Below are 13,887 nucleotides of genomic sequence, written 5' to 3'. Positions count from 1 at the left end.
AAAGCCCAGGCTTCCCTACTTTTCCCACACAGATCAAGGCGTCTCGGCATTCAAGGGAGAAAAATAGACTTTATTTACAAGTAATAACATTTAGAAAAGATCCATCCCTGGCCCTTAAAAACCTTCCCATCACTCCAAATCCCACCCCAGTGAAATCTGGGGAAGGAAGGGGATGAGCTGCCACTGAAGGCTGCCCCCCGCCCCCATCCCCCACTGAGGCACAGGGCCCATTTCTCCTGGAAAAGAGCATCCTTTGGGCAACTGTGCCCTTGGGTGGATGGGAGCACCTGGGGGTGGGGCGCTCCCACTAGGTCAATGCCCAGTCTTGGACTTCAAAAGCAAGGGCCCTTGCTCGGCCCAGCCACCAGGAGCAGCAGGGACCAGGGCCTGCTCCTCCAATGGTCGGTCCCTTCTAGATCCAGAGGCTGAGAGGACTGACTGGGCCCAAGGACCCTGCCACTCAAAGCCAGCCCCAAATCTTGTGATGGTGCTGGAGAAGTGACTGCTCTAAGAAAACATCAGGAGGTGAGGCAGGGAGAGGACCCAGACTATCCAGGCTCCGGGCCAACTCTTGAGGACACACCTGTTCACCTGGCGAAGGTCCGGGTACCAGGCCGGGGTGTGGGCAGGCGTCATTGTCTATAGGGGTTTGGCCACTGCTGGCCTGGGAGCTGAGAGAAGGCACTGAAAGGGACAGAACAAGAAGGACCAGGCGAGGGCAGCATCAAGGACACAGGTGGGGCCACTCACTGGTGCCGGCTCTTTATTGCTTTGCCTGGAAGAGAGAGAGACAGTCACTCAAGTGGAGGAGACTCGGTGCCCGGCTGCACCAGTGGGCTGGGGAAACCCCCCTGCCCCCCCACACCCAGACTAAGGTCCCCTCCTTGGTGTGGCCCTGGACCCAATCTACCTTCAGGTTACCAGTGGCTGGCTGTGCCTAAGCAGCTCTGGGTGCTCTCAGGAGAAATGGAGGCGTGTCCTCTCCTCCATAAGGAGCAGCTAACCAGGCCGGGAGCACCTGCTCTCAGCCCCTGCCCTCCAGCAGCCTAGCTCAGCCCTGCCTGGAAGCAGCCCCTGGGGTGGCTGGTGGGGGCGGGGGGGGGGGGTGCCCATGCTTCTACCAGGTTCCTAAGAGCCGAACCCTCTCCCTTCCCTGACAGTGCCTCCACCTTGCCCTTGGCCCGAGGGGTGGCAGTGGCAGCGGCGATGGCGGCGGCAGTGGCGGCACTGGCTGTGGTGGTGGCGATGCGAGGAGAGCGGCGGGTCCCACTGCGGGGGTTGGGGGAGGCCTTGGATGGGGCTTTCTTAGAGGTTGCCCTCCGCAGAAGGCTATTCCCGAGCTTCTTGGGTGTGTTGAGGATGCTGAAGGCCATCGACTGGCGGCGGTCAGCCTGTAGGGAGAGGCTGTCAAACTGGGGGTGCCACTGGCCTCCCAGGCCAACCTGCTGCTCCAGGGCTCTGCCAGCAAGGCCCCTCCAGGGTCTCCCTTCAGCCCCTGACTAACCTGTTTAACAACAGCTGGAGCTGCTTTCTTCTGGGCCTCGGTAGTGCTCTGTCTGCGCCCTTCATGTCGGTCCCGGGGAGTCATGGGGCGTGGGAAACAGGTGGTGGCCTTCTTAGACTATGGGGAAGAGGACAGTTAAGCCAGACAGCTCAAGAGGACAAGTAGACCGTGTCCAACCAGCACCCGTCCCCCTTCTGAGCCGGGAGCCTCCCCGCTAATCAACTTTGCAAACGTGCTGGAAAAGACATGGGAGCCGACGTCACCCACCTCGGGGGTGCCAGGGCCCTGGTGGGGCTCTGCGGAGACCCGTTTGCGCTGCTGCCGGGTGGTGATGCCAGCGCCCTCAGCTATCTGGGCTGGCTGCATGCTGGCTCGGCGCAGGGTCTCCCGGGGGTCACCAGTTTTTATCTCCTCATCTGTGATGGTAGGCAGGCTCAGGGAAGGCTGCGTGGGGTAGAAAAAGTGGTCGGTGGAGCCAAGCTGTTTGGAGGTGGAGCAGGACCGCCCCAGAACTCTCTTCACTGGCCTAGCTTGTGGAGCAGCTAGAGCCTTCCTATCGCAAAAAGCTCCCCACCTACGCCCTCCACTATGGCTGCAAAGAGCAGTCCCAAGAGACCTCTTCAAGCTCCTGCCCACCCACAGGACCTTCACCCCTGAGCTCCCTCCCTGCCAGCTATTTGACTGGAAGCAGGTCACCCTCCTCGGCAGGCCAGGGCACTGGGGTGGGATGACGAGGAAGAGGTGAGCCAGCAGGGGCAGGTCCATGGCAGGGGGCCCCAGAGCTCACCCTGGACTCCAGAGGGTAGCAGGTCTTTAAGTGCGGGGGGCACACTCGATTGCGCTGCTGCAACTCTGCAATGCGGTTCCAGTCATCCAGCTGCTCAGGCTCATCCTGGCAAGTGCCCATGTAGAAGCTGTTCCTGCCTGTGGAGGGTGAGGAAATTGGAGCAAGTGGGGCTGGAAGGCCAGGAGGAGAGGGGGGAGGTAGCATCCCGCCAGCCTTTGCTGCCACCACTCCCATGCACCTAGCCCTTGAACTTCAAGCCTAGCACCCCAGAACCCTGCTCTGCTCAGTGCTGCAGATTCAGGCTCGGGGCTCACAGACCATCCCTACCCTGGGGACTGGCTCATTGCTTCCTCCCTGGGGTCATATGCAGAGGCTGTGACACCGAGAGAAACTAATGGAGGGCCAGGAATCGATACCCAGAGTGGTCCCTGAAGGCAAGAGCCTCAGAAAAGAATCTGAGCGTAGCTCCCGGGCCAGTCTGGCCTCTCTGGCAGGCCCTTCATGTGTTTTCTGGTTTATAGCCTGGCTGAGAATGACATCAGTGTTATTGCCCAGCACAGCCCCTTGATGTGACAACAGGCAAGGCTCTCAGACTGCACGGAGGAGAGGCAGGTGAGGTGCTGGGTGGCGGCCAGGAAGCCAGCCTTGGGTTTTTAAAAGCTTGTCCCTTCCCTGTGCCAGGATCTGCTTCCAGTCTAATCTTTGGGTGTGTTAAGTCCCCACAATCCCCTCACCTGGAGGGGCCCCGCTGGACACCCCAGCCTGGGAGCGGCGAGCGGAGCTGCGAGTGGTGGGCCGGTAGCCAGGCAGGCTTAGCAGAGCCGAGTTGCCGTCGTCGGGAGAGCCCAGGCGGGCTAGAGACTGGGTGGAGGAGGCAGCTCTCGGGCCAGCCTGGGAAGCAGGGGCAGACTGCGTGCTATAGAAGGAGGAGTTGGCGCTGTCTGGCTCCTCCACATCTAGCTTCTAGAAGAGAGGATGCACCTGTTGTAGTAGGGAAAGGGGCCCTGACACCCCATCAAGAAGCCTCCCGTTCCCCTTCCCGAAGCGCCTCAGACCCCACGGCTGCACGTATCCACGCTGCCTTGCATGGGGTCCTTAGCTGCACTTCTGCAAGAAATGGGCCTTGTTGCCAGAATCCCACACAAGGTGCTGAGGCTGTCAAGACTCTTTTCTGTCCATTTTTCCATTGAGTCTGTTAACAATGCTTTGAGGGAGGGAAGGCAGAGTGCATCAGACCATTTTAGAAGTGAGGTGCAAAGGAATGAAGTGACTGGCCCAAAGGGCACAAAGCAAGGAAGCGGCAGAGCTGGGGCTAGAACTCACGTCTCCTGAGCTTGTCGGGTTCATCCCACAGTGTCCTTCCGCCCAAGTGTGCCAGGGCCCTGACCATCTTTTAGAACTTCTCCAGCTTCTCCCCACCAGAGATGCCCCCCTCCTCTCCTCCCCAACCTCCTAGTGCTATGGAAACAAGGACCAGAGCCCCCAGCCAGGCAGGCAGCCCACTGGGCAACCACAATGCATCTCAGCTACCCAAGGGTGTACCCAGGGGTGTGCGGGGAGGCACGGGCTGGACTGCAACTTCTCCACATTGTCTCCCTTAAGCCTGCACAGGGTCACTGCTGTACACGGAGAGGACGGCAGCCTTAGAGTCAGTGGACAGGCAGCCAAGTCCAGCCCTGCCCCTTTCTACCAGAGGCCTAAGCAAGTCACCACCCTTAAGCTTTCCCATCTGTGGGTATGGACTGGTCAGCCCTGCCTGCTTCTTGAGACTGTTTTGAGGACCCGATGGAAAGATGCCCTTGAGAGGAAGCAAGCATTGCTACCCTGCAGCCCCACTTGCAGCAGCCTGACCTTGGTCATGGTGATGTTGATGATTTGCGTGGTGCGCCGACGAGAGGAGCGGGTCTTCCGGCCTGAGTCCAGGAAGACATCCCCCAGGGAGTCCAGGCTGCTCTCCAGGGGAGGCTGACCCCGAGCGGGGATGGGGGTGAAGTAGAGACTCTCCAGGGATTCTACCTTGGGGGGCAGACGCTGGGAGATGGGCGAGGCTGGCTCTCCAGGGATGCTGGTGCCATCTGGCTGGGTACGAGGCAACTTGCTGTGGGGAAAACATCTGCTGAGGTGCCATTCCTGGGGCTACAAGGCATTTTGTCCATCCCTTTGCTCCAAAGCGACCAAGTCCTACATTTATTATTACAAGAAGACTAGGTCAAGCACCCCACCCTCTCTGATTTCTCACAGGTATCAAGGAGAGTTCTTGACCTTGGCCTTCCATCCGTTCTCCATCCCTGGTGAGCCTATCCACTCCATGGCTCTCTGAACTCAATACTGGCAATTCCCAAACCCTGCTCCCAGACCCATATATCCACAGCCCCAGACCTCCCCCATGGATTCCACAACTAATGAACATGTCCCAAACCAAGTCCATTGTCTTTTCCTCCTCCTGCATCTCCTATTTCAGCAAGTAGGAGCTGGGAGGGGCAGCCTCCACCCAAGCCCCCAGCCACGAACACAGGCACAGTCCTACTTCTTCCCTCTCCTGCCAAACCCAATCAGCGAGTGAGTCTCCTGAGAGCTCTCCTAACCACACCATACTCCACTCTCACGCCCCTCCCTGCCTGCCTCGCCCCCTCTCACCTAGACTTACAACAGCCTCTGAGAGACAGAGTGGAGACAAACAAGGACTCGAGCCAGGCTGCCCAGGTTCAAGCCTAGCCCTGCCACTGTGGCACCTTGGGCAAGTGACTGCCCCTCTGCCCCAATTTCATCTGTGAAAGGAGATAATCATAGACGCTTCCTCAGAGTTGTTAAGGGATAAATGAATGAATACTTTTCAGGTGTTTATAAGTGTCTGACACACATAAGTGTCTAAAAACACATTTATTGTTTTTATTAAAGTTTCAGTTTTCCCCTATCAGGACAGGCTTTCTAAGATGCAAACCGGACCATGTGCTCCTCAACACATGTGCTCACCCCCCACTCAGTGGGGAGTCCAGCCGGTCCTCGGGGACTTGGGCCCAAGCCCTTGCAACTTCATGTTCCAGCCCATCCAGGCTCTTTCTCGGCCTCTGCTCTCACCGCCCTCCTCCGTCCATCAGACACACCCTTACGGCTTCTTTCAAGACTCAGAGCAGGAGTGACAGCCTCCATAAAGCCTTTTCTGACCTCTCATTTTTATTTACTCCCACTGTGCTATATACAAACATCTGGTCTAATACCTCTAATACTTTATTTTTCTCTAAGAATAAGCTTCCAGAGGGCAAAGGGTTCACGTCTTATTTATCTCACAGCCCCAGTGCCCAGGATACAGCCTGATAAACAGGGGGCGCTCAAAGGACAACAGACAGAGGGAGGAAGAGTGCCTCCTGACCTGGTGATAGTGAGTGGGGTCCCCTCCTCGCAGCTCAGATCCAGGCTGTCAATGCTCAAGTCCAGCTGAGGCTTAGCCTGCGGCTCCCGGCTCTTTAAGGTGTCAGTCGCCACCTGGAACTTGCCCAGGTCCCGAAGCTGCTGGTCAGCGTGGGCAACCTGGGAAAGAGAGCCGAGGGAGAGTGAAGGGAGGCCTAAGCAGGGGTGGCTGAGGAGAGGAGGGCGTCAGCGCAGCCAGGGCCCTACCTGTGCCTCCAGGCTGCGCACCTGGGCGGTGAGGTGACGGCAGGTCTGCTCGGCCTCCCTGGTCTTCAGCCCGGCCTGCTGCAGTTCCCGGCCCAGCCGATCCGCTTCAGCCCGCAGCTCCTTGTTCTCTGTCTGCAGCTGCTCCAGGCCCCGCAGCTGCTCCTGCAGCTCTTGGTTCTGCTGCTTCTTGGCATCATAATGAGTCTTGGCCTTCTCCATCTGGGTGGGCAGAAGGGCAGGTGGGTTGGTGGGGGTGGGGTGGGGCGGGAGGGCAGGTGGGTTGGTGGGGGTGGTGGGGTGGGGCAGGTGGGCAGGACCAGGCTCCTCACCTGCAGTTTGTAGTGCTCAGCCGCCTGCTCCTTCTGGCTCAGCTGGGCCTGCAGGTCATTCAGCTGGGCCTGGAGGCGCTGGGCCTCTTGCTGGCTCTCACCTCCCTGGGCCTGGAAAACACAAGAAGGGCTGATCAGGGCTGCTGGTCTGTTTGCTCCGCCCGAATCCATAGCCTCCTGGGCTCCATGGATGTTTTCAGACTCCTGCCTAACCTCTCAGGACACACAAAAAGACCTTTTACCCGCTCCCAACTCCAGCCTACCAAAACACCACACACCCCTCGAAGTGCACCTTCTATAGGAGCTTTTCCTGTCCAGCTAATGCCATTTCTGGAAGAGTTCTGGCAGCCTGCCTTTGCTTCTTTGAGACCAGGCACAAACCATCTCACTCTCTCCATGAGTACAGTCTCCCCGAGGAGGAAAGGCACTGATCCCCAGGGAACACCAGGGTGCAGAGCATGGAGCTAGGCACACAGCATGTGTGCTCTCTGAGGACACGTGAATTCATTTCTCCTCAAAACCACTCTAGGAACTAACTATCTCCACTTCAGAGATGAAGAAACTGAGCTCAGACCTTGAAAGCAAATTGACCAGGGCCACAGTAACTAAACAGCAGAGTAAGACTTGAACCTTGGTCCACCTGACTCCAAAGCCTGTGTGGGCTCATTTATGATGCCGGCACTGCCTCCTATCCAGACCATAGACTCCTGGGGAGCAGGGCCTGTGGCGGATTCTCTGTCCACCTTCAACACCAGCAAATACCACGTCTGTAGCAGGCACTGGACAGGGTCATCCAGATCCAGGCTTACCTCTCCACATCTCCCAGCACCAGGAAGGCCCCTAAGAAGAGTGTAATAAGCAGCTGTTTATCACGTAATTGTGACATGGTGTGGAGTACATGGCAGTGAGCTGGGGAAACAAAGCTCTGAGCTCCCACCAACTCCTGTGACCCTCCCAGGGCCACTGGTGCCAAATTCCTTTGCCCCTAACTAAAAGCTGTGACGCTGCATATTTGCTGCAAAAAAGCAAATATTAAACCAAAGAAGGTGACATCGTTGAAAGCATTAAATTGCATTGTAATATTAAACGTTACTGACGCTCCTCCCTGAGATTTAGCAGCGCAACCCAACTGAACTTTCTGCAGTGATGGAAATGTTCTGATTTGCCCTGTCCAGTACGGCAGCCACTAGCCACACATGGCTACTGAGCAGTGGAACTGTGGCTAGCGCAACTGAGAAACTGAATTTTAAATTTCATTTCAATTTAAATAACCACACATGGTTAGTGGCTACTGTAGCAGACAGTGAAGGTCTGGGGGTTGGGGGCCACTCCAGTCTTCCCTCGAGAGCTCCCAGAGGCACAGGCAGGGCTCCTGAGGCTGCCAGGCCCCAGGGTGCCCCAACCCAGGGGCTTAGCACCTTCCCTCCCCGCTCGACCTGAGGCCAGCAGAGGGCAGGCCCATCCCCCAGCTGTCCCACCTTCAGCTTCTGCTGCTGCACCTTGCTGGCTTGGTCATGGTCGGCTAGCTTCTTACTCAGTTCTTCCACCTGGGGCAGGAAGGGAAAAGGAGAAGAGAAGACTCAGGGAGGCCTTCCCCTGGATGTCCAGACAAATTACACGGTTTTCCCCAGACCAGTCCCCAGTGTTCCTGGAAGAAGAAACTCAGGTCCTTTCTCTGCCTCTAATTAGGGAACGGCCTGCTGCCCAGGCTGGTCAGCAGGACGTTGAGTGATGTGACCCAACTCAAGTGCTGCCAGAGCCACCTGCCTGTGCTCGCCTCCAACCCCCACCTGCAGAGACAGAGACAGCAGAGCCAACTCGGGAGCCGACACCCCACCACGCCCTACTGCCGCTGCTGCCGCTCCAGCCCCAACCTTCCCGGGCCAGACAGGACCAAGGGACCCAGTCTACCACTCCAGCAGACGTACTCAATGAGTGCCCATCCCCCCTCCTCCCAGAAACGGCCAGAGAAAAAGCCAGATGCTCGGACCTCTTCCCAATATCCACAAGCCGTTAGGGTTGGTGCTAGCAGTGTGGCTGCTGTGATTAGCACTGGGGGTCAGGCTGCTGGAAGAGGAGGGCAGGGGCAGCACATGTACTCCAAGCCCACCCCACTCCCACAGAGAGGAAGAGCGAAGGGAGGGAGGGGACGAGAGGGAGCATAACAGCCACAAACACTCCTGGCTCCCCCAGGCATTCCAGGAGCTCAAGCATGAACAGCAAAGGTGAGAGGCAAGGGCTCCATTGCTAACTGTTTGCTATTCAGTTTGACCTTCCCCATCATCTCAGGCTCCTCGGAGGAGATGATGGGAGGAGAGAAGGGCCGACTCCTCAGCAGGCCCAAGGTGACAGGGTAGGAGTGGTGGAAAGCGTGCTCCCACTAAATACCAGTTCAATAGCTTTGACATCTAGGGCAGCAGAGATCCTTGTGAGGGCGCGGCCCCCAGACCTCCCCTCCTCTGACTTGTGGGAGCCCCTCCTGCTCCTCTCAACCTTGGCCTTCCTGCTCCCAGACATCACTACTCCCTGCTCGGGGTGAAAACCCCAGAGGGTGATGGGCAGGCATCCTGAGCTCACAACCACCCTAATCTATGGGGACCTCCTGCACATCATCTTTCTGGTTTCTGTGGGAAAGAAGGGGCCTGTGTTAAACAAGGCCCATGGGCATCCTGCGAGTCCCCACAGTTGAGTACCCAAACTTGGAGCAGGTCTTGGAGGTTCAGGAATCCCAAGAGCAGTCTGTCACTGGATCTGTTATGGGAAAGATGAAGCCTACCCTACCCCTCATCCCTGACAAGCGATGAAAGCACAGAAAAGTGGAGAGGCCGACCTGGGATGGGTGGGATGAGGCCTGAGAGAGGGTCTAGCACACCGCACTCTGGGGCGGCCTGGGCCTGGGTTCCACGGCTTGACCCTGCCCCCTTCACAAACAGTTCACTACAGGAGCCAGCGGAGGCAAGCTGCAGCCGGGGTCATGCACCGAGACCAGTCACCGCTTAAGCAGCCAGCATTTAGCGAGGACCTCAGGCATTACCTGCTTAGTTTGCTCTCTCTGAAATAACTCTAGCTGCTCCACCTGTGTGTGGGGAGGAGCAACGGAGACAGCATGAGATGGGGGCCTAAAAGGCACTGGCCCTGGTGCCAGGCTGACCTCACCGAGGCTCTAATCTTCCCGTGGAACTAGACGTCTAAAAATTTTTGTAAGTGCTAGCTCGGGTCATTCTAGTCGCCGGTGGCTCTCGGGGCCTCCACTGCAAGTGCGCCTCCTCACGACACTGTGCCTCAACGGGCTGATGGCCTTTGCAGCCTGACTCTCCAGGGACAGAGGCTTCGGAGAAAAGGAGGCTACTGGTATTTTCTGTAGGCCAACGGGGTGGGGGCAACAGACTTGAACTCTACCAGTCACCTCTCTTCCTCTGCCACCCAGTGAGTGTGGGGAGACAAGACACGCTAATCATGTGGGAGCCGGAGGCCCAGGAATGCAGAGAGACAACGTCCCCCCCCTCCCGCAGGGCTGCTCTCTGGGGGCGTGCTTGAGCTGGGTGCCTCACCTGGGCCGTGAGTTTCTGCCTCTCCTCCTGGAAACGCTGCCTCTCCTCCAGGACCTTGACCTTGGCACCCTCATACTTGGCAGTCATCACCTCCAGCTCCCGGGCAGAACTCTGTGCCTCCCGCTGCATCTCGGCCAGACGGGTCTCAGCCTCAGCACGCACAGCTGCCAGCTCTTGGCCGTACTTCTCCCGGGCCTGGTCCAGCTCCACTTCCAGGAACTGCCGGCCGAGGTTGGCCCGCTCGCCCAGCCCCCGGTTCTCCTCCGCCAGCAGGCCATGAGCCTTCTTCAGCATGCTCAGCTGCTCTGCGTAGCTGGCCTTCTCTGCCCGCAGCTGCTGGGCTGCTCGCTCCTGCTCTGCCACCTTCTGCCGCAGGGGCACCAGCTCCCCGAGCTCGCACTGGGCCCGCAGCAGCTCTGCCCGCAGCCCACCGGCTGCCTGCTTGCTCTGCTCCAGCTCCTCTCGATGGCGTTTCTCAGTGGCTGCCTGCTCAGCCTGCAGCTGCTGGCACAGGTGCTTAGCGGGCAGCAGCTCGCTCACCAGGGCCTGTGTGCTGGTGTGCTCAAGCTGCAGGGCAGAGAGGGCCTGCTCCTTCTGGAAGAACTTCTCCTGCCAAGCCTTCAACTCTTGGCCCAGCTCTTCCGCTCGCTCTGCCTGCGAGGCCAGTTCCTGCCTCAGGCTCTCGGAAGCCACCCGCTGCTTCTCCGCCTCCTCCCGGAGGGTCTGGACCTCCTCCCGCAGAGCGGAACTGCGTTCCGCGGCCCTGGCGCTGCTGCTGGCCGTCTCTGCCTGGAGCAGACGCAGCCTCTCTTCCAGCTTCTGACTCTTCTCTGACTCGGCAATAACCAGCCGCTTCAACTCCTTGCTCTCGCCTTCCTTCTCCAGCACCTGGCGGTTCAGGATGGACACCTCCTCCTCCAAGCTGCTGATGAGGCTGTTTTTCCTCTCAGCCTCCTGCTGACTCCGGGCCACCTGTGCCTTCCACCCATCCTCAGCCTTGCCGTGCTCTTGGGCCTTGGCGCGGAGGGTGGCCAGCTCCCTCTGGGCTGAGGCTAAGGTGTCCTGACCACTCCCCAGCTCCTGGGCCTTCTGCTCTAACTGGTCCCGCAAAGTCTCCAGAGCACTGGCCCGCTCCGCGTGGGAGGCGCGCTCAGCCTCGAGGCTGCGCTCCAGGCTGGAGGACTTCTCCTGATACTCGCAGATCTGTTGCTCCAGCCTGCTCACCTCTGCCCGCAGAGCCTCCAGCTCCGGGCCTGTCTGCTCCGTCTTTCCGGTAGCCTCAGACTGGGCTCCCGACCCAGAAGCGTCTTCTCGGCTGGCCGTCCCTAGAGACTGTGGGCACTCCTCCTCTTTCCCGGCCAGCTGTTCCTTCAGCCGCTCCACGGTCTGCTGAAGCTCCTTCAGCTCTGCCCCCTGAGCTGCCTCCTGCCCACGAAGCTTGGCCAGCTCCTGATGCTTCCCCTCCTTTTCCATCAGGGCGCGGGCCAGTGCCTCCTGCAAGGCGGCAAACTCCACACGCTGCTCGTTGAGGGCATTCTGCAGCCGCATCTCAAGCTCGGCCTTGGCGGCCTTCTCCAGGGCAAGGTCGGCTTGGGCCCGGCCCCGCTCCTGGGTCAGCCGCGCCACCTCCCTCTCCTGCTGTCCACGCTCCTCCTGCTGCTGCCCCTGGCTCTCCATCAGCGCGGCGCGCAGCCTCTCCAGCTCACTGCCCATTTGCTCTGCCTCACGCTCCATGGCCTGCAGTGCAGCCTGCGTGCTGCAGAACGGGCGTCCCTGATGCTCTTTCAGCCACTCCGACTCTCTGTCTCCTGCCCTGGGCGGCTCCTTGAGTAGCTCCTGGGAGGCCGTTTCATGCTGCTCACCCGCCTTGCGCACCAAGGCCTCCAGGCGGACCACCTCCTTGCTGGTGGCAGCCATCTTCTCCTGCAGAGCGGACAGGTCGTCTGCAAGCTTCTGGGCCCTGACCTCCTTCTCCTGGACCTGCTGCAGAGCCCTGGCCAGGCTGGCGTGGAGCTGAGCAAGCTCACTCTGCTGCCGGCTGATCTGGAGCTCGCTGTGGGCCTCTATCCCTGCCACCTTCTCCTTTGCCTCCTGCAGCTCCTGGCGGGCCTTCTCGCATTCCTCCTTCAGGGTCATCAGCTGTTCCTGGAATATGGCTCCGTACTGTGCCTCCTCCTGCTGGCTGTCCTCGTACCGCTCACGCCAGGTGGCCACCTCCTTGGCAAGCTGCTCACACTCACTCTCAGCCTCGCGCTGGGAGGCGATGGCCTCAGCCAGCTCCTGCCGCAGGGCTTCTGTCTTGGCCTGATGGGCCTCCCCGAGCTGCTGCAGTCGGGCCTCCAGCCCCCTGCGCCCAGCCTTCTCTTCTTCCAGCTCCTGCTGTTCCTGCTTGTGCTGCTCCACCAGGCTCCGGGCCTCCGCCTCCAGCCTGGAGATGCATCGCTGCTGCTCTTCCAGGATGTCTGCAGCCCTGTGCTTCTCCTCTTCCAGGCTGCCCTTGGTGACCTTCAAGGACTCCTCAAGGGCCTGGACCTGCTCCTGGAGCTGGGCCTTCTCCTGGGCCACCGTTTCTCTCTCGGTTGCTTTTTGCTGCTCAGACCTCAGCTGGGCCTTCAGCTCTGCCACCTGGGCCTGCGCCTCACACCGCTCCTGGTGGGCTGCCTCAGCACGGGCATGGAGCTCCTCCACCTTCTGGCTCAGCTCTGCCTTCTCCCGCTGGGCCTGTGTCACCGAGGTCTGGGCACTGTCCCGGGCGTCACTAGCAGCCTGAAGCTGCTGTTGCAGGACCTCCAGCTCAGCGGCCTTCTCCTTCCCCAGTGCCTCCAACTGCTGCAGGGCCGCATCCCTCTCCCGTAAAGAGGCCTCCCGCTCCTCAGCCGCAGCGGCCAGCTGCTGGGCGTGGTCTCGCCGGGTGGCCTTCTGCTCCTTGGCGGCCTCTTCCAACTGCTGTTCCTTCTGCTCCAGGCTGCTGCTCAGCTGCTCCACCTGCTGGCGGAGGCTCTGGGAGGCCTGTTCCTGCCGCTGGAGGGTTTGCGTGAGCTGCGCCTGCTCTGTTTGGGCCTGCTGCTTCAGGCCAGCCAGTTCTTGATCCCGCTGCTGGACGGTGGCATTGAGGGTGGCGAGCTCGGAGGTCATCGTGGCCACCTGGGCAGACAGCCGGGCCCCTTGAGCCTGAGAGGCCTGCTCCAGCTCTTCCTTGGCCTGGCCAAGGTTGGACAGGGAGCCCTGCAGCTCGGCAATTAGGCTGGCCAACTGCTGCTTTTCTTCTTCAAAGTGGCTCCGCTCGGCAAGCAATTTGGCTTCCCGCTGGCCCAGCTCAGTCTCCAGCACCTCCACTCTGGCTTGGAGCTGGGTGTTGTCTGCAGCAAGAGTGGCTGCCTCTTGTTTGAGAGTCTCCAGCTGGCGAGATAAAGAGACAAATGGGGCTCAGCATGACTCCTCGGTCCCCCGGCCCCTCTGGGGATTGAGGACCGCCAGGAACCTGAACACGGCAAACGTGGGTCTGCAGCAATCCCAGCACACAGGTCTCACCCCTGCCCCTGAGATCCTACCTGCAAGACATCACCCAGCACCTCGCCCTTCTCCCGGGGTGGGTTCTCCCGCAGCTGGGCCAAATGTTCTTCTAGCTGTGAAAGTTTTCCCTGAAGGATTTCATTCTTCTCTTCAAGGCATTTCTGGGAGTATACAAGAGCCCCATGTTAACAGAAGTGGAACAGGCACCGGATTACCACACAAACCCTTTTGAACATCAACAAAACATAAGACCCTATTACCTTATTACCAAGATCTCCTTTTGCCCTGACCTAGGGGAAAACTTGCAGAAATCAAGGACCTGGGACCATGAGAGACCTGACTCTCTAGCCCTGGTACCAGGGCTCAGTTAAGTCAAGTGACCTGCTCATTTCTTCTCCAAGGCTGCTGAGTTTACTCCAGATTTCCTCACTGTATGCCCTTCCTCACTCATGTCTTGACTCTCAGATAATCCAAAAACCCATCAGCTTAAAAATATCCCAACAGCCTGAGCATCAACAGCAGCAGCAGCCCCTGGTCCCCTGCCCCACTTTACACCACTGTTCACTAAGTACCTACAATAGGCCAGGC

General features: G+C 59.2%; 1 protein-coding gene across 7 annotated transcripts in view; it reads right to left on the bottom strand.

Annotated features, from left to right (window-relative positions):
* Positions 1 to 45: 45 nt before the first annotated feature.
* NUMA1 (nuclear mitotic apparatus protein 1) overlaps positions 46 to 13,887 on the bottom strand; it is a 75,480-nt gene continuing 61,638 nt past the window's right edge. For 4 of the 7 annotated variants that reach the window (XM_032639049.1, XM_032639047.1, XM_032639048.1 and 1 more), the window contains exons 13-26: positions 13,338 to 13,460; positions 9,787 to 13,185; positions 9,270 to 9,311; positions 7,714 to 7,782; positions 6,236 to 6,346; positions 5,907 to 6,125; positions 5,662 to 5,819; positions 4,143 to 4,389; positions 3,026 to 3,254; positions 2,292 to 2,428; positions 1,772 to 1,948; positions 1,505 to 1,621; positions 1,170 to 1,391; positions 46 to 775 (exon numbers count right to left, since the gene is read on the bottom strand). In XM_032639049.1, coding sequence (XP_032494940.1) covers positions 764 to 775; positions 1,170 to 1,391; positions 1,505 to 1,621; positions 1,772 to 1,948; positions 2,292 to 2,428; positions 3,026 to 3,254; positions 4,143 to 4,389; positions 5,662 to 5,819; positions 5,907 to 6,125; positions 6,236 to 6,346; positions 7,714 to 7,782; positions 9,270 to 9,311; positions 9,787 to 13,185; positions 13,338 to 13,460 — 5,262 coding nt within the window. In that variant the 3' untranslated portion in view covers positions 46 to 763. The remainder of the gene's footprint in view (positions 776 to 1,169; positions 1,392 to 1,504; positions 1,622 to 1,771; positions 1,949 to 2,291; positions 2,429 to 3,025; positions 3,255 to 4,142; positions 4,390 to 5,661; positions 5,820 to 5,906; positions 6,126 to 6,235; positions 6,347 to 7,713; positions 7,783 to 9,269; positions 9,312 to 9,786; positions 13,186 to 13,337; positions 13,461 to 13,887) is intronic. The other 3 variants (XM_032639050.1, XM_032639052.1, XM_032639051.1) reach the window with 3 other exon arrangements.

Source organism: Phocoena sinus, chromosome 8, assembly GCF_008692025.1.
Source record: "Phocoena sinus isolate mPhoSin1 chromosome 8, mPhoSin1.pri, whole genome shotgun sequence".
NCBI lineage: Eukaryota > Metazoa > Chordata > Mammalia > Artiodactyla > Phocoenidae > Phocoena > Phocoena sinus.
This window is presented reverse-complemented; position numbering and strand designations above follow the sequence as displayed.